Consider the following 13,030-nt stretch of genomic DNA (forward strand, 5'->3'; position numbering starts at 1 on the left):
GCGAGATGCTCCGTCTGCATTTGAATACGTTGCATAATTAAAGCATTAGTTGTTGAAATTGAGATTTAGCAAACGTTAAATGCAGATGGATTATTGAGGAAGTCGAGAAAATATCAAATGATTCTCTCAAGCCGGGACTTTTCTCTGTGGGCGTCAATTGTGGACGGCGAGTAATCATTCGCAGAGTGAAAGAACGATAATCCGCAGCGGCGAGACACCTCGAGATTCTCCATCGGTCCAGGAAGGAATCCACAGTGCTATGTAGAACTCCGTCATCTCGGCTACGTGTATGTGTGTGTTTGTGTGTGTGCAGCAACGGAAAGACGCTCTTGCATTCACTTACCTGACGCACAGGATCACGCGCGATGTTCCCGGAGATGCGGAGGGCCCGCAAAACGGCCCTCTAATACTAAGGCATGTATTATTAGAGAGGAAGGATGGAGAGGAAGGGGGGAAGGGGAGGAGGAAGGCGCATCCTTGTGAGGAGTACAGTTTCTCCTTGGACGTGCCGGATCGGAACTGATTGACGCTCGGGGATAGAACCGAGTTAATTAGGAAATCTACGAGAACCACAGACGCGTTCTGAGCTGTCCAGTCTAAACTGCCATTATAATTAATTAATTAGTCGTGTGAGATGACTTAACGGATCGCCGGAGATACGCTAGGAAATTCCATTTAGTCGGAATACCGGCTGAATCATGAACAAGATGTGCTCGTGCCGCGCAGCCTTGGCGCAAAACGAATGAATAATGGTGTTCTTGTAAGGACGCTCGCCACGAGACCGTTGCAAAAATGATCGCATAGTTGTATAATATTGTTATGCGTAATAACAAATAATTGTGTACCTGCATGTAAATTAGAGAAAAATGTTCGCCGGGGCCGAACGAATTTTCCGGTGAAATACGAACGACACAGAAATTCTGGCTGACGTTATCGGTGATATCCACCGGCGTTTTTCATCGGAATTTCTGTATCGTTCGTATCTCAGCAGAAAATTCGATTCGTTCAAGCAAACATTTTTCTCTGTGCAGGCGATTGCACACGTTATATAATTATTTACTCATTCATTTGTTACTGGCAAAATTTTGCATTCGGTCTGTAACAATTGTGCGTGCAGAAGAATTATGAAAAGAAAGGAAAAATGTCATTACCGGTTGGCAAAAAAAGAAAAAAAGAAAAGGAAAATCGGCTGCGGCTGACAAATTGCCAAGTGGATTGTCAAGGAGGATCGAGAAGATTACGGTGAGTGATTATCGAGATGATCGGGATTCACAGCTTTGAGGTACTTTTATTAACTGAAAGCCTAGGCTATAATAAAGAATGCTATGTGTATACATATTTTCTATCTATATACAATAAACCGATTTCTCACGATATTCGATACACAGTTAACATTTGGCAACTTGGAATCAATTATTCTTTATTCTTCCTCGTGTTTATTTATTTATTCTCTCTCTCTCTCTCTCTCTCTCTCTCTCTCTCTCTTTCTCCCTCTTTTTTTCGTTTGGCAGGAATCACACTTAGTCTTTCACGATTCGACAATTTCGAACGTGTTCGTCGCCCAGAGTAACACCTTTGGTCTCACATATTCTCGCCTCGTAACGTGATATTATCGATAAAGTCAAAGAGGCTGGATCGCGATCGCTCGCGAGATCCTGTTTTAAGGACGACGAGTTAGAGCCCTTCTCGCTTCCCCTTAATTACGTTAGTGCTGATCGTTAGAACTATCGATACGAATAAGTATAATATTGCTTGCGTAGCACTATAAAGATGAATTTCATGGATACACACCAGCATGGACATCGTTAAGTGGCAATGCTTTACGTTTATTTACAAAAAAAGTGTCGAATGTGTGTGTGTGTGTGTGTGTCTGTCCGTATGTGCTAGAATGTACGCGCACTCTGTACGTCTCTCTTCCTCTCTGTGTATGTGTGTGTGGGCGCGTGTGTGTCTGCTTGCATGTGTATATTACGTCACACACATGTATGATACATAGACGAGAATTTCCGGAAGTTACAAAAAGGAAATGTCGAACGGCTTAAAAAATCAGTCTTCGTACGAGAGATTCGAAAAATTCCGTAGAGAGGGTTCCGGTACGTCGTTGTTCGGTTTTCGCAAAGCGGCGGGGGTGTCCGTCCGCGACAACGGACGGTTTTCGGGATGCGTGGTAAAAAAATGTAAAACGAAAGGACCCCCGCGAAGGATGACTTCCGGTGAAGTCTCCTGTCTCGCGAGTACTAATTCGTCGTACCGCCGCTTTCACTCCTCTCTCACAGAGACGGTGGCCGGCTTCTCTGTCGCGCTTCTGAAACGCGCCCCGGTCTTTTTTGGCACGAGCTTGAATCGCTAAACGGTGCGCCCAAGTCGCTGAGCAAGAGATGTTCCCGGCGCGTTTACACGGCCGAGTCGCGGGGCTCGCGAGAAAAATTTACGGCACGTGTCCCCCTGCTGCCCCTTCGCCCGCCCCATTTTGGCACTTCGCTCGCTTCGTCACGTCCCCCTTTCGCGCGATGTCGTCGCGAACAAGAGTTGACCTACGTTGAATCGCTGCTACTGATTGCAAAGTCTCCGGCGCGGCGATCGGAGTGCTTTCGCCTCGCTACGCGAACGTCCTGCAACGTCTCTAATCTCGCGAGGACGAGAGATAGGTGTCGCGTCGATCGGCGATCTCCCGATTTACGACCGTCCCAATCGAGCGCACACGGACATGCGTCCTGACGACTTCAAGCGCTCCAGAACTTGACGACGACTCAGGTCGCGGACGACTCGGCGCGATTATTAGTTGTAGATGCTGGTGCAGGTCGACACGGTTTTCATCTCGATGTCGTGTTGGGCGGCCTCTTTACGAGACTCCTTCGCTTTCTGCTACGAGCCGAGCGGAGCGGGTCCGATGTTACTGATGAAGCTCGGGCACGCATTCTCCGCCCTGTCGCCGCTCTGCAACGAGAAGTGCCGGTAAGACATGTATTCCGGCGGGTTCGCCGACAACGGCTGATCCCGCTTGATCGTCGCGCGCTGCTTCTTCATCTTCATGTAGCCGAGGACGGAGATCAGCACGACGAACACGACGAAGCCCATGCAGCTGCCCACGATGAGACCCAGCCGTCTCGTGAGGATGCTCGCGATGCCGCCACGATCGCTCACCGTGCCGTCGCCCACTATCGAATCGGGCGCGTCCAGAGTTCGCACCTCCGTGCAGCGGCTGGTCGGCGAGTTCACCATCACCGGCAGCGAGGGCCCCTCGATCACGTCGTCGTGCGTCGCGTTCCACTGCCAGGAGCCGATGTCCTCCGGGACTGGCGTGCCCCAGCTGCCCAGGCCGAGCACGCAGATCAGGTAGCGCGTGTCGGACGCCAACTTGGTCAATCTAACTGAACGCGCCTTCGGGTCCAGCAGCTTGCCTCGTACCTGAAACGCCCGTCGAGAAAGCTATGCCGTCAGCGTGGCGGCCTCGGATGTGGAAGAAGGATAAGGGTGTGCCCCGCGGCGGCCCTTCGGCTCTTGCGGCCGTCTTCTCCGTAAAAGACGAGTGACTTTTCGAGTGTTGTAGCATACGTGACAGGCAAAGGCAATTTTGTCGATCCAAACATTACACGTGCGATAATTAACAGCTGATAATTAGTAATGAATGAATGTTTCCCCTTTTCGGAGCGATGAGCAACAACAACCTAGTCTGATAATTAATAGTTGGCGATCGATAAAATCTAAATGTCTCTCCTTTCTCGAGATAACAAGCAGAGGTGACTTTGTCTATCTAAGAATTGTGCAACTTGTTAAATTATATTTGTATAGGGTAAGTCCGGGATAGAGATGGGCATAGGGGATAAATAGTTAATTGCTATAACTTTTTAACATACGCTAAGCGTCAGCGTGGATCGATCAATTGTGAATTGGATATACCACGAGTAGATGTGGTGCTCTTCCTGATTCCGCACAAAAACACCGTTATTGTGAGTTAAATTATTGAGTGAGTTAAAACACCGTTATTGTGAGTAAAAAAATGTTTTATGTTTCTATTAGCCTGCAAAATATATTTCACACATCGGAAAGATATCTTGCGAAGACGGTTTATTTTGAGTTGCAACATTAGACTTAGGCTTAAACGACTAACAAATACCGTATTTGCGTACTTAATCTCAAAATTTGTCACCGAGACTACGCGAACCCTCCAAACAGGATAGATGGTTCACTTTTATCAGGGTTAAATGGGCAGCCTACTCAGCGGAGAAATAGCAAGCGATGGACATCGGACCGACGTTTTTTAGACGTATAAAAGACGTCGATTCGATATCTATTCGACTATCATTTTTCCCTGAGTACCTAACATTAAAAACTTCAGTACATTTTTAACAGCTTCTTGTTCCGTTGAAAGATGTCGAATAGATTTCTTTCTCTTTTTTCTCTTTAATAAACAATGTTTTGTCCCATAGGGCCTTTTTTTGTGTTGCCACTCTTCAACCTTCTCTCCAATATTGTCTTTGGTTTCTATAAGAAACTTGTGGAAATGTTTTATTTTATTAATAATTAATAAAAAGATTAATAAAAAGGTTAATAATTAGTAAAAGGATGTAAAATACTAAAAACATAAATAAAGATAAACAAATTTCTACATTATTATAGGCATGCCCAAATATCTCTTCACACATGACCTTCTACCCTGACCATCTATCCCTCACAGAATATTTTTAATATTCCGTTATTATTGGCGTTCTGTGTATTTTTTTTTCACAAAAATTCCTCTGTGCTTTAAACACTAATGCTCTACTGAATGTGTTGTTGATCATTTATCGCAATAATACAGATGTGTTATTTCCAATTAAAAATACTACTACTATGCCCTTCTATCCCGGATTCACCCTACGTGTATGATTTAATGAGTCAAATGCGCGTATTAGTTTCGTCTCTGCATTGTTGGGCAGCACGACTCTCCCGAGGCAACTCAAGTCTCTATCCCCGACGTAGAAAGAAAGTAAAGCGGCCCCTACCTCGTCGACATTGTCCAAGGCATGGTACGCCACTTGGTACCCGTAAAGGCCCGAATGGTTTCTGCTTTGCCACGACACTAGAACGGAGAAGGGCTGAATGTCCTGAATTGCGAGTTTCAGGACCAGCGGAGCGGAACAGAAGGCGTGGGGGTCAAGATCGAGGAAGACGAGACCCCGGAGCTCGGGTGGCTGCTCGCATCTTAACAAACCGCCCTCGACGTCGCCGACTCCGACACCATTTCTTCCGCGGCTACGGCCACCGCCGACCCCACTCACCAATTTCTGATGATCTCTCAGCCATTCCCACAGCTCCTGCGACTCGCAGCCGCAGTGCAAGGGGTTCTCTGTCAATGAGATTGGCACGGGCATTCGTTATTGCAGGTGCGATATTATACGCGCCGGGATTGACCTGGGTAGCAAACGCCGACGGGCGAGAGTCGACCTAACCGGTCGGTCAACTGTTTATGGCGAAACCAACGCGCAGCGCGAGCCTTTCACCGTAAGCGAACGCGTGAATACAAGAATACGTGGAGCGTTTGATTGTACGGACTGAGCCACATAACCGTTACCACCCTGAATATCTTGCCATTGGGGTTTCTTCCGATGAAATAAGGACCGAGGGAGAGAGGGAGTACGAGAGAGAGAGAGAGAGAGAGAGAGAGGGAGAGAGAGAGAGAGAGAGAGAACATCAGCGCCATAAAGCGACCATCTCTGGCTGCGTGATTTTCCCGGATGAACTGTTTCTCTCGCTCGCGATGTTTCCAGGATACTCAAAGTGATAATGATTATTACCTCAGCTTGTATGTATAATTAATCGCGTTATATGCACGTGCAACGTGTATTCGAGAGCCAGAGGGGGGTAAGTGATCAATTTATCAGTGGCGAACGTGAAAATTATAACGTTTCGACCATTATGCGATACTTGGGGAGATTTTTGAAAATATGTTTTACACACCGTCGCTCTTCTTGCCTGGAAAAATTATTCACGCACCAACTGCTCACGAGCCTCATAATCAAAGATTCAGTCAAACGTTGTAGATGCGAGTCTCATGCTCTTGTTGATTGATTACAATTAATTACGAATGCATCGACGATCATTAAAATTCATAATTCTGGTTCCAATTATCATAAAATATGTGTATGCAATTTATGAATAAATGAATTACAATGGCATTGCGTTTTATCATCTCGTACGGCGGCATATAATATAGATATATACAGGGTGTATCTGGACTCTACTGATAATAAGCTCACAGGATAGATTCTATAAAAAAAAAAAAAAAATAAAAATGAAAATAGAAATAAAGAGGTCTTTCTTAACAAATATATCTCTTCAAACGCTTAGAGTGCTATTCAAAGACAAGACAACGGTGCTGGGTTAGTTAGTCCTTCCATAGTCTGGCCACGGACTAACGATGAACTGAGGCCATGTTATTCAGAGATATTTTTCCGAAACGTTTTAAATTAGGTATCCGGACTGAGGAAATTAAACCTTCCGACCGGTATTCATAGCAGGGTCTTATATTTAATCGTCTTAATTTGTTTTCAGATATTACATAGCTAATGAAATGTAATCACCAGGGAATTATCAAAGCGCGACTTTTGAGGTTCGTGTTGAGGTAGATTCTAGGACTCTTTTTTTCTTAATTTATGACAGTAAAATTATTCTTAATGGATACGTCAAAGAAAATAAAGTAAAGTAGGAAAGCTAATTGGGCCACGGAGGAGGAAAGTTTCTTGACGGACTCGATACTAAAAAGGAAGAACATCAGAAAAGAAAACCAAGCTTAGACTACCGCTACAGGTAGCTTAAATTTAAGCTGAGTTTAATACAGGAGACTAAATCATAAAAAAGTGTCTCTGAATATAAATGTCATTAGTCTCTTTTCATGCTATTGTTAGAGCACGACCAAACTAAGCTCGTTTTGCCTCTGAATAGCACTCTTAGCATATTTCATATGTAGCCGCTATTTCAGTTTTAAGTTACATTGTGTTTTACGAGCACGTATTGTTGGAAAAACTATTTAAAATTTTTGTCACATCTGCAAGCTCTGCGAAAGCGCAGACATCCATGATATCAAGAGGAAGCAATACGTTTTTTAATGATATACGAGACCAACGTAACAATAAATGACTCTATGGTTACTTTACGGAATTGTCAAAGTTGATGGATATGCATCCAAAAAAAGTATTCTATTTGTAGAGTGATTTTTCCCGTAGTCTCATATTCTAAGCGAAGCCTTTTACAGAAAAAGGATTCCTTTTTCGATAAAGCGATTAAAGTGAACCATTCATCTTAAATTTATTGGATATTATTCTAACTATTTTTCTCTTATTTCAAGAAGATTTCCTATTATATCAATTAATTTCCCTCTTATACGAACAGGAATATGTTGAATGTTGGCTTCTTTTGTTCATGTCATGTTTTACCTCCAGACATGAACGAAAAAAATAACCATAGGCCAGAATATTTGGAACGCTAAAAAAGGTATGTATGTTGTTGTAACATATAACGAAAATAATTTACCTATATTTGATCAATACAGTTTATAATCTATTGCAAGAAGTTGAATAATATATTTTTTCGTTCAACTATGTTTCATACAATTGGTTATGATGAACATCTTTGTAGCTACGAAGTCCGTAACAAACCTGATTGGAAATTTATTTGTTACGATGATTTTATTATTCGTGCCTACTTATTGTAAAACTGAAGCCAGAAGTGCGTGTATATATACATTACTTTTCGTTATACATTATAATAATTTTTTCAAACTAGTATAGCCAGTAAGAGAGAATAAAGTACAAGAATAAATAATAATCCTCTTAAAAAAGATTAAATAATCTGTGTATAGGAGGAAATTTATATTAAAATCAATAAGATTTGCATTATACATATAACATATAATCCCTCTAACTTTAAGAATAATGCGTTTATAATATTTTTCTCTTAATTTTCTTTCAACTATAGAACTATATAGAAGAATTCTCTTGAGGCCATATATAAAAATAAAATTTTCCAAAATTTAGATGATTCCATTTGTTCTGAAATTACTTTTTTTGGGTATGATCTTGAAAAATAGTGTTAAAAAAGTGTTGTGTCAACGTTCTTAACCCGCCTACGCGATACGTTCTCTTCCACTACCGTCATTCTCCGAAAGGCATAACTGAAAAAAACAGCCATTGCGGACATGCGTTTCCCAAGACCTCTCTCGTCCTATAAGTTCGTCGGTGGATTTCAGATACGCCGTGCACATCCCGAGCTTTATGCAAGTTAAAAAAAAAGAAGAGAAGGAAAATGAAAAAAGGAACAGGATGTATGTGGCATGCAATGTATCTCGAGCGAGCTCTCGAAAGGTATCAAGACTACGCGAGTGTGGAATTAGTTTCGTGGATTCCGCGCTGCGAAAAATGAGATGGAGTTATACGGACTTGTTTGATTGTTCCGCTGTTGAATATTGATTCGAGACGACTGCACTACGTGACCAGCGATACGATTGATTTTCAAGTAGCGGCAGCCTCAGATTCGCGGGATCGATAGTCGACCGCGTGTACGCGGCAAAATTCCGCCCTCGTCGTATTCGTGGGTTCGCGCGTGCAAATTCAACGACGACGACGTCGTCGTCGTCATGCGACTGCTCTTCCTGGGAGGAGAATCGGGCAGAGGACAAGGCGCGTCCGCCGCGTGCAGTGCGTGCGCGAAACGAATTGCAAGTACCCGGCGTGTCTGAATAGAAACGACTCACCTTCGGCCCGCAGGCTCCTTATTTGCGTCTCGAGCGGCCGGAAAGCGTTCAGTGGTAGGTTCTCCAGGTAATTTCTACTCAGGTCGAGCAGACGCAGCTTCTTCAGCGGCCTGAAGGCCTCGCTGGATATGGCGTTTATCCAGTTGCCGTAAAGATGCAGCTCGACCAGGCTGATTAGATTCTTGAACGTCACTTTACCGACGATGCCGATTTGATTGTACGACAGGTCGAGTACCTGCAGGGACTTAAGGTCCTCCGGAAACTCCTCGAGCTCTTTCAGGCGGTTGTGCGTCAGATTGAGGATGCGCAGGTGCTCCATGCCCTGCAGCCTCTCCTTCGGCAGGATCTCCAGGCTGTTCATGCCGAGGTGGAGGGTGAGCAAATGCGGCAGGCTGCGGAACGCGCCCGGCGACACTCGCAAGATGCAATTCTGGCTAAGGTAGAGGTGCAGCAGCGCCGGGAAGGCCTCGAAGTCCTGCGAGGTCACTATACTAAGGTTAGTGCCGGAAATGTGCACCTCTTGAAGAATGGGATACAGCGCCTCCGCCGGCAGCTCGTGGATCTTGTTTAGCGGATTCCGCGTGAGATTCAGCCAAGTGAGCCCGGGCAGGTTCTGGCCCGAAAGAGCCACCGCGGGTATCTGTCGGAATTTATTCTCCGACAGGTCGACCCTGTGTAACAAGGACGAATGCGCGAAGAAATTGGCCGGCAGCGCGGTCAGATGATTGTGACTGAGGTCGACCGATATCAGCCGCGACAGATTGGCCATCGCGAAGCCGGACATCGTGTCGATCTTGTTGCGGCTGAGATCGAGTTCGCGCAGATGCTTCAGGCTGGCGAAACTCGCCACGTCGACGTTGAGGATCTCGTTGGTGGACAAGGTAAGGATCTCGAGGTTGAGCGCGTTCGACAGGGCCGAGTACGGGATGTCCTGGAAGCGATTGTGATTCAGCCGGATCTCCCGCAGCGACAGCAACCGGTCGAAGATGCCCGGCGGCAGGGTGCGCAGGTGGTTGCGATTGAGGTGGAGCCGCACGAGATTGCGGTTCAGCACGAAGATTGTCTCCGGCAGCTGGCCAATCTGCGAGTCGTCGAGGAAGAGCTCCTGCAACGACGGCAGCCCGTTGAAACTGTGCTCCGTGATCTGACTGAAGTTGTTGCCGGACGCGGCGAGCGTCCGCAGGCCGAACACGTGCAGGCGCAGCAGCGCTGACGACGTCAGCAGATTGTCGTCGAGATTGAGGTCGAGCAGGTTGTTGAGCCCGCGAAACGCTCCGTTCTCGATCGTACTGATCGAGCAGTTCTTCAGGTTCAGCATCCTGATCGGTAAGTCCTCCTGGAAGATCGCGTCCTGCAGAATGGTGAGATAATTGTTGGCCAAGTCCAGCACCTTGAGCTTCTTCAGGGCGGTCAGCGCGTAGGGATCGAGCCGCTTGAGGCCGTTATTCTGCAAGTAGAGCTCCTCGAGTTCGTGCAGTTCCGAGAATGTCCTCGCTGTCACGTGACTCAGCCTGTTCATGCTGAGCTCGAGGAACTTGAGAGCCTGCATAGGCTGAAAGGCGGCCTCCTCGATCTTGGATATGGAATTGTTGGTGAGATAAAGCCGCTCCACTAGAAGAAGATCCCGGAAGAGGGGCGCCTGCAGGTGCGTCAGCTTGTTATGGCTGAGCCACATGATGCGCACGGACGCCTGGCCGCGCAGCGAGTCGTTGTGCAGCACCGCCAGGCCGTTGCTGTCCAACTGAATAGACACCAGAGAGCTACCGCCGGACGACGATTCCGTGGCGGACAACTGAAAGACGTCGCCGAGCATGGTCAGCTGATTGCCCTGGAGATTAATGTGCTGAAGACTGTTGAGCGTTCGCAACGCGCCAGTCTCCATCGCAGTGATGGCGTTGTCCTGCAGATGGAGCTCGAGGAGAACCGGCAGCGGCGTGAAAATGCCGCGCTTCACCTCGGTGATGCGATTATCCTGGAGTCGCAGCTCCCGCAGCTGGTGCAGCTTGAGGAAGGTGCCCGGCTGTAACTCGCGGATCTTGTTACCGTCCAGAGAGAGCGACGAGAGGTTTTCGCAATGCTCGAGGAATTCCCGCGGCACCCGCTCAATATAGTTGTTGCTCAAATGCAATTGGACCAGCTGCGTAAGACTCGTGAGACCCTTCGCGTCGATTCTTCGGATGGCGTTCTGCTGGAGATACACCACCGCGAGGCTGACGCTGCCGGCGAACGCGTCCCCGGGGATCTCCAGAATATTGTTTTCCGCCAAATAAAGCTCCCGCAGCTCGGGCAGCTGCGCGAACACGCCGCCGATGTAGTGGATGTGGTTATGACTGAGCTCGATCGTACGTAGCCGCTCGTTCCCCTTGAACGTCGCCGCGTCGAGGAACACTATCTTGTTGTGGCTCAAGTCGATCGACTCGAGATCCTTCAGCGACATGAACGCGTCCTTGTGAATGCTCTCGATGGAGTTGTAGTAGAGAGACAGTGTGTGCAGGATGGGACAGGGCCTGAAGCAGTTTTCGGCCAGCTTTTCGAAATTGTTGCTGCTCAGATCGAGGAACAGCAATGAGTTCAGCATGCTGTAACCGTCGTCGGGCAGCTCCGAGATTTCGTTCCACGCGAGCCTCAGCGAGAGTAGGTTCTCCAGCCTTCTGAGCGGAGCCATTGGGAAGAGCTTCAGCTTGTTCTCGGCTAGGTCCAAGTCGCTCAGGCTTTCCTCTAGGCCGGCGAACGCGTATTCCGAGATCTTGGATATTTGGTTACCCTTTAGCACCAGTTTCATCAGCTTCAAGCCGTAGAAGCAGTACGACGTGAGGTCCTGTATCAGGTTCGTCTCGAGGTCTAGCAACAACAGCATCCGCAGCTCGGCTAACGATTTCTGAGGTACGTAAGGTAACCGACCGGACACCAGAGCCAACGACTCCAGGCTGTCTTTGAGGTTCGTGAAGGCGTTCTCGCTCAGCTCCCGCAATGACGAATGGGAGATCTGGAGGTGCCTGATTTGCGAGCCGGGCGGGAAAGCGACCTCCTTCAGCTCCTCGATGCCTTTGTCCAGCTCGTAAACGCTCAACGACTGTATCATCGTGCCTGCGCCTGCGAAAATGATCGTAAAGCACGAACGCCCGTTAATCTCCATCGCGGGAGTCGCGCGATAACGCGAACTCCCAACTTGGGAGCCGGCGTCGCCACGGCTGGCCGCACGTTTCATCAGTTTTATGAATTGCGTCGCGGAAGATGGCGGCCCAGCCTCAGCCGCGTTATTCAATGCTGATACTGTGCAACTGAAAACTGCACGGGGGAACGCGCGATTCTTATTTTGCTTGCATACGAGCGGCTCTGTGCTATCAAATGAGGCGTGATGGCTGAATTCAACACGTGTGCGCGCGCCCGCGCGCGTTCGATCGATAGAGACGATGTCGTCCGAGACAGACACCGGGTATGTATTGGCTCGTCCGAGGAGCCCGTATGAGTCGCAATGCGCACGTCTCTGTTGAGTAAACTGTCAAAGTGATTGAAAGCATACGACGTCCGTAGGGGCTCGTTTCGAAATCGGTTTCGAAAACTTTAGTTTTAGTTATAAGGACTTAAACTAACGTTGATTCCGTATGTTCCGTAATTGATCAGCTGATCATGCTTGGACGCTCACGGCCATGTGCTATTTCTGTTTACAAACATGGTTTTAGTTATTAATTTTGTAATATCAAATAGAGAAATGGATAGATTTTGTACTACTTATTATAACTTGATAATTTTGATCGGCTGATCAATTGCGGAACGTTGAAGTTAGTTTAGGGTTTACCGACCTTGTAACTTCCTAGAACTAAAGCTTCCGAGATCGATTTTGGAACAGATATAGTCTTGTGTATCAGCTATCGATAATACATAAGGTAAACATAAGGTCCACTTTCCGGTCCTGACCCGCTTACTGACCCTTTCAATGTTTTTTAATTTCAGTAACTTCCTTAGGCGTAAAATGTCATATCGATCATCAGCAAGGTAAGTAGCGCTATCTGCTGCTCTTAGTTGCAAAGAATCAGACATTTTGAATGAATATAATTGTCATCAAATCTCTCGACTGAAACAGAGAGCCACGCTTCGGAGGTACCTTTTTCCATTTTTCTTACGTATCTGGCCTAAAGCAAGTCGTGTTGTATTTACGGACTTTTACAAACATGTGAGTATAGAATATTATAAAAGTCGTTGATGATTAAGTTCAAAAGGAGCCAAATGTTTGTTCTGTGTGATATGAAAACTTTTCCTTTTCGAAGTTAGTTTTTCGATTAAATTTGACGGGCCAAT

At 46.7% G+C, this 13,030-nt stretch overlaps 1 protein-coding gene across 7 annotated transcripts in view; it reads right to left on the reverse strand.

Moving 5' to 3' along the window:
- Positions 1-1,330: 1,330 nt before the first annotated feature.
- Positions 1,331-13,030, reverse strand: part of LOC105180676 (protein artichoke) — a 150,620-nt gene continuing 138,920 nt past the window's right edge. For 5 of the 7 annotated variants that reach the window (XM_025304245.1, XM_025304244.1, XM_025304242.1 and 2 more), the window contains 3 exons: positions 8,732-11,824; positions 4,986-5,329; positions 1,331-3,408 (listed from right to left, as the gene is read on the reverse strand). In XM_025304245.1, coding sequence (XP_025160030.1) covers positions 2,866-3,408; positions 4,986-5,329; positions 8,732-11,824 — 3,980 coding nt within the window. In that variant the 3' untranslated portion in view covers positions 1,331-2,865. Of the gene's footprint in view, positions 3,409-4,641; positions 5,330-8,731; positions 11,825-13,030 lie in introns of those variants that run through there. The other 2 variants (XM_025304247.1, XM_025304246.1) reach the window with 2 other exon arrangements.

The sequence above is a fragment of the Harpegnathos saltator genome, unplaced genomic scaffold (assembly GCF_003227715.2).
Source record: "Harpegnathos saltator strain DR-91 unplaced genomic scaffold, Hsal_v8.6 scaffold599, whole genome shotgun sequence".
NCBI classification, from domain to species: Eukaryota; Metazoa; Arthropoda; class Insecta; order Hymenoptera; family Formicidae; genus Harpegnathos; species Harpegnathos saltator.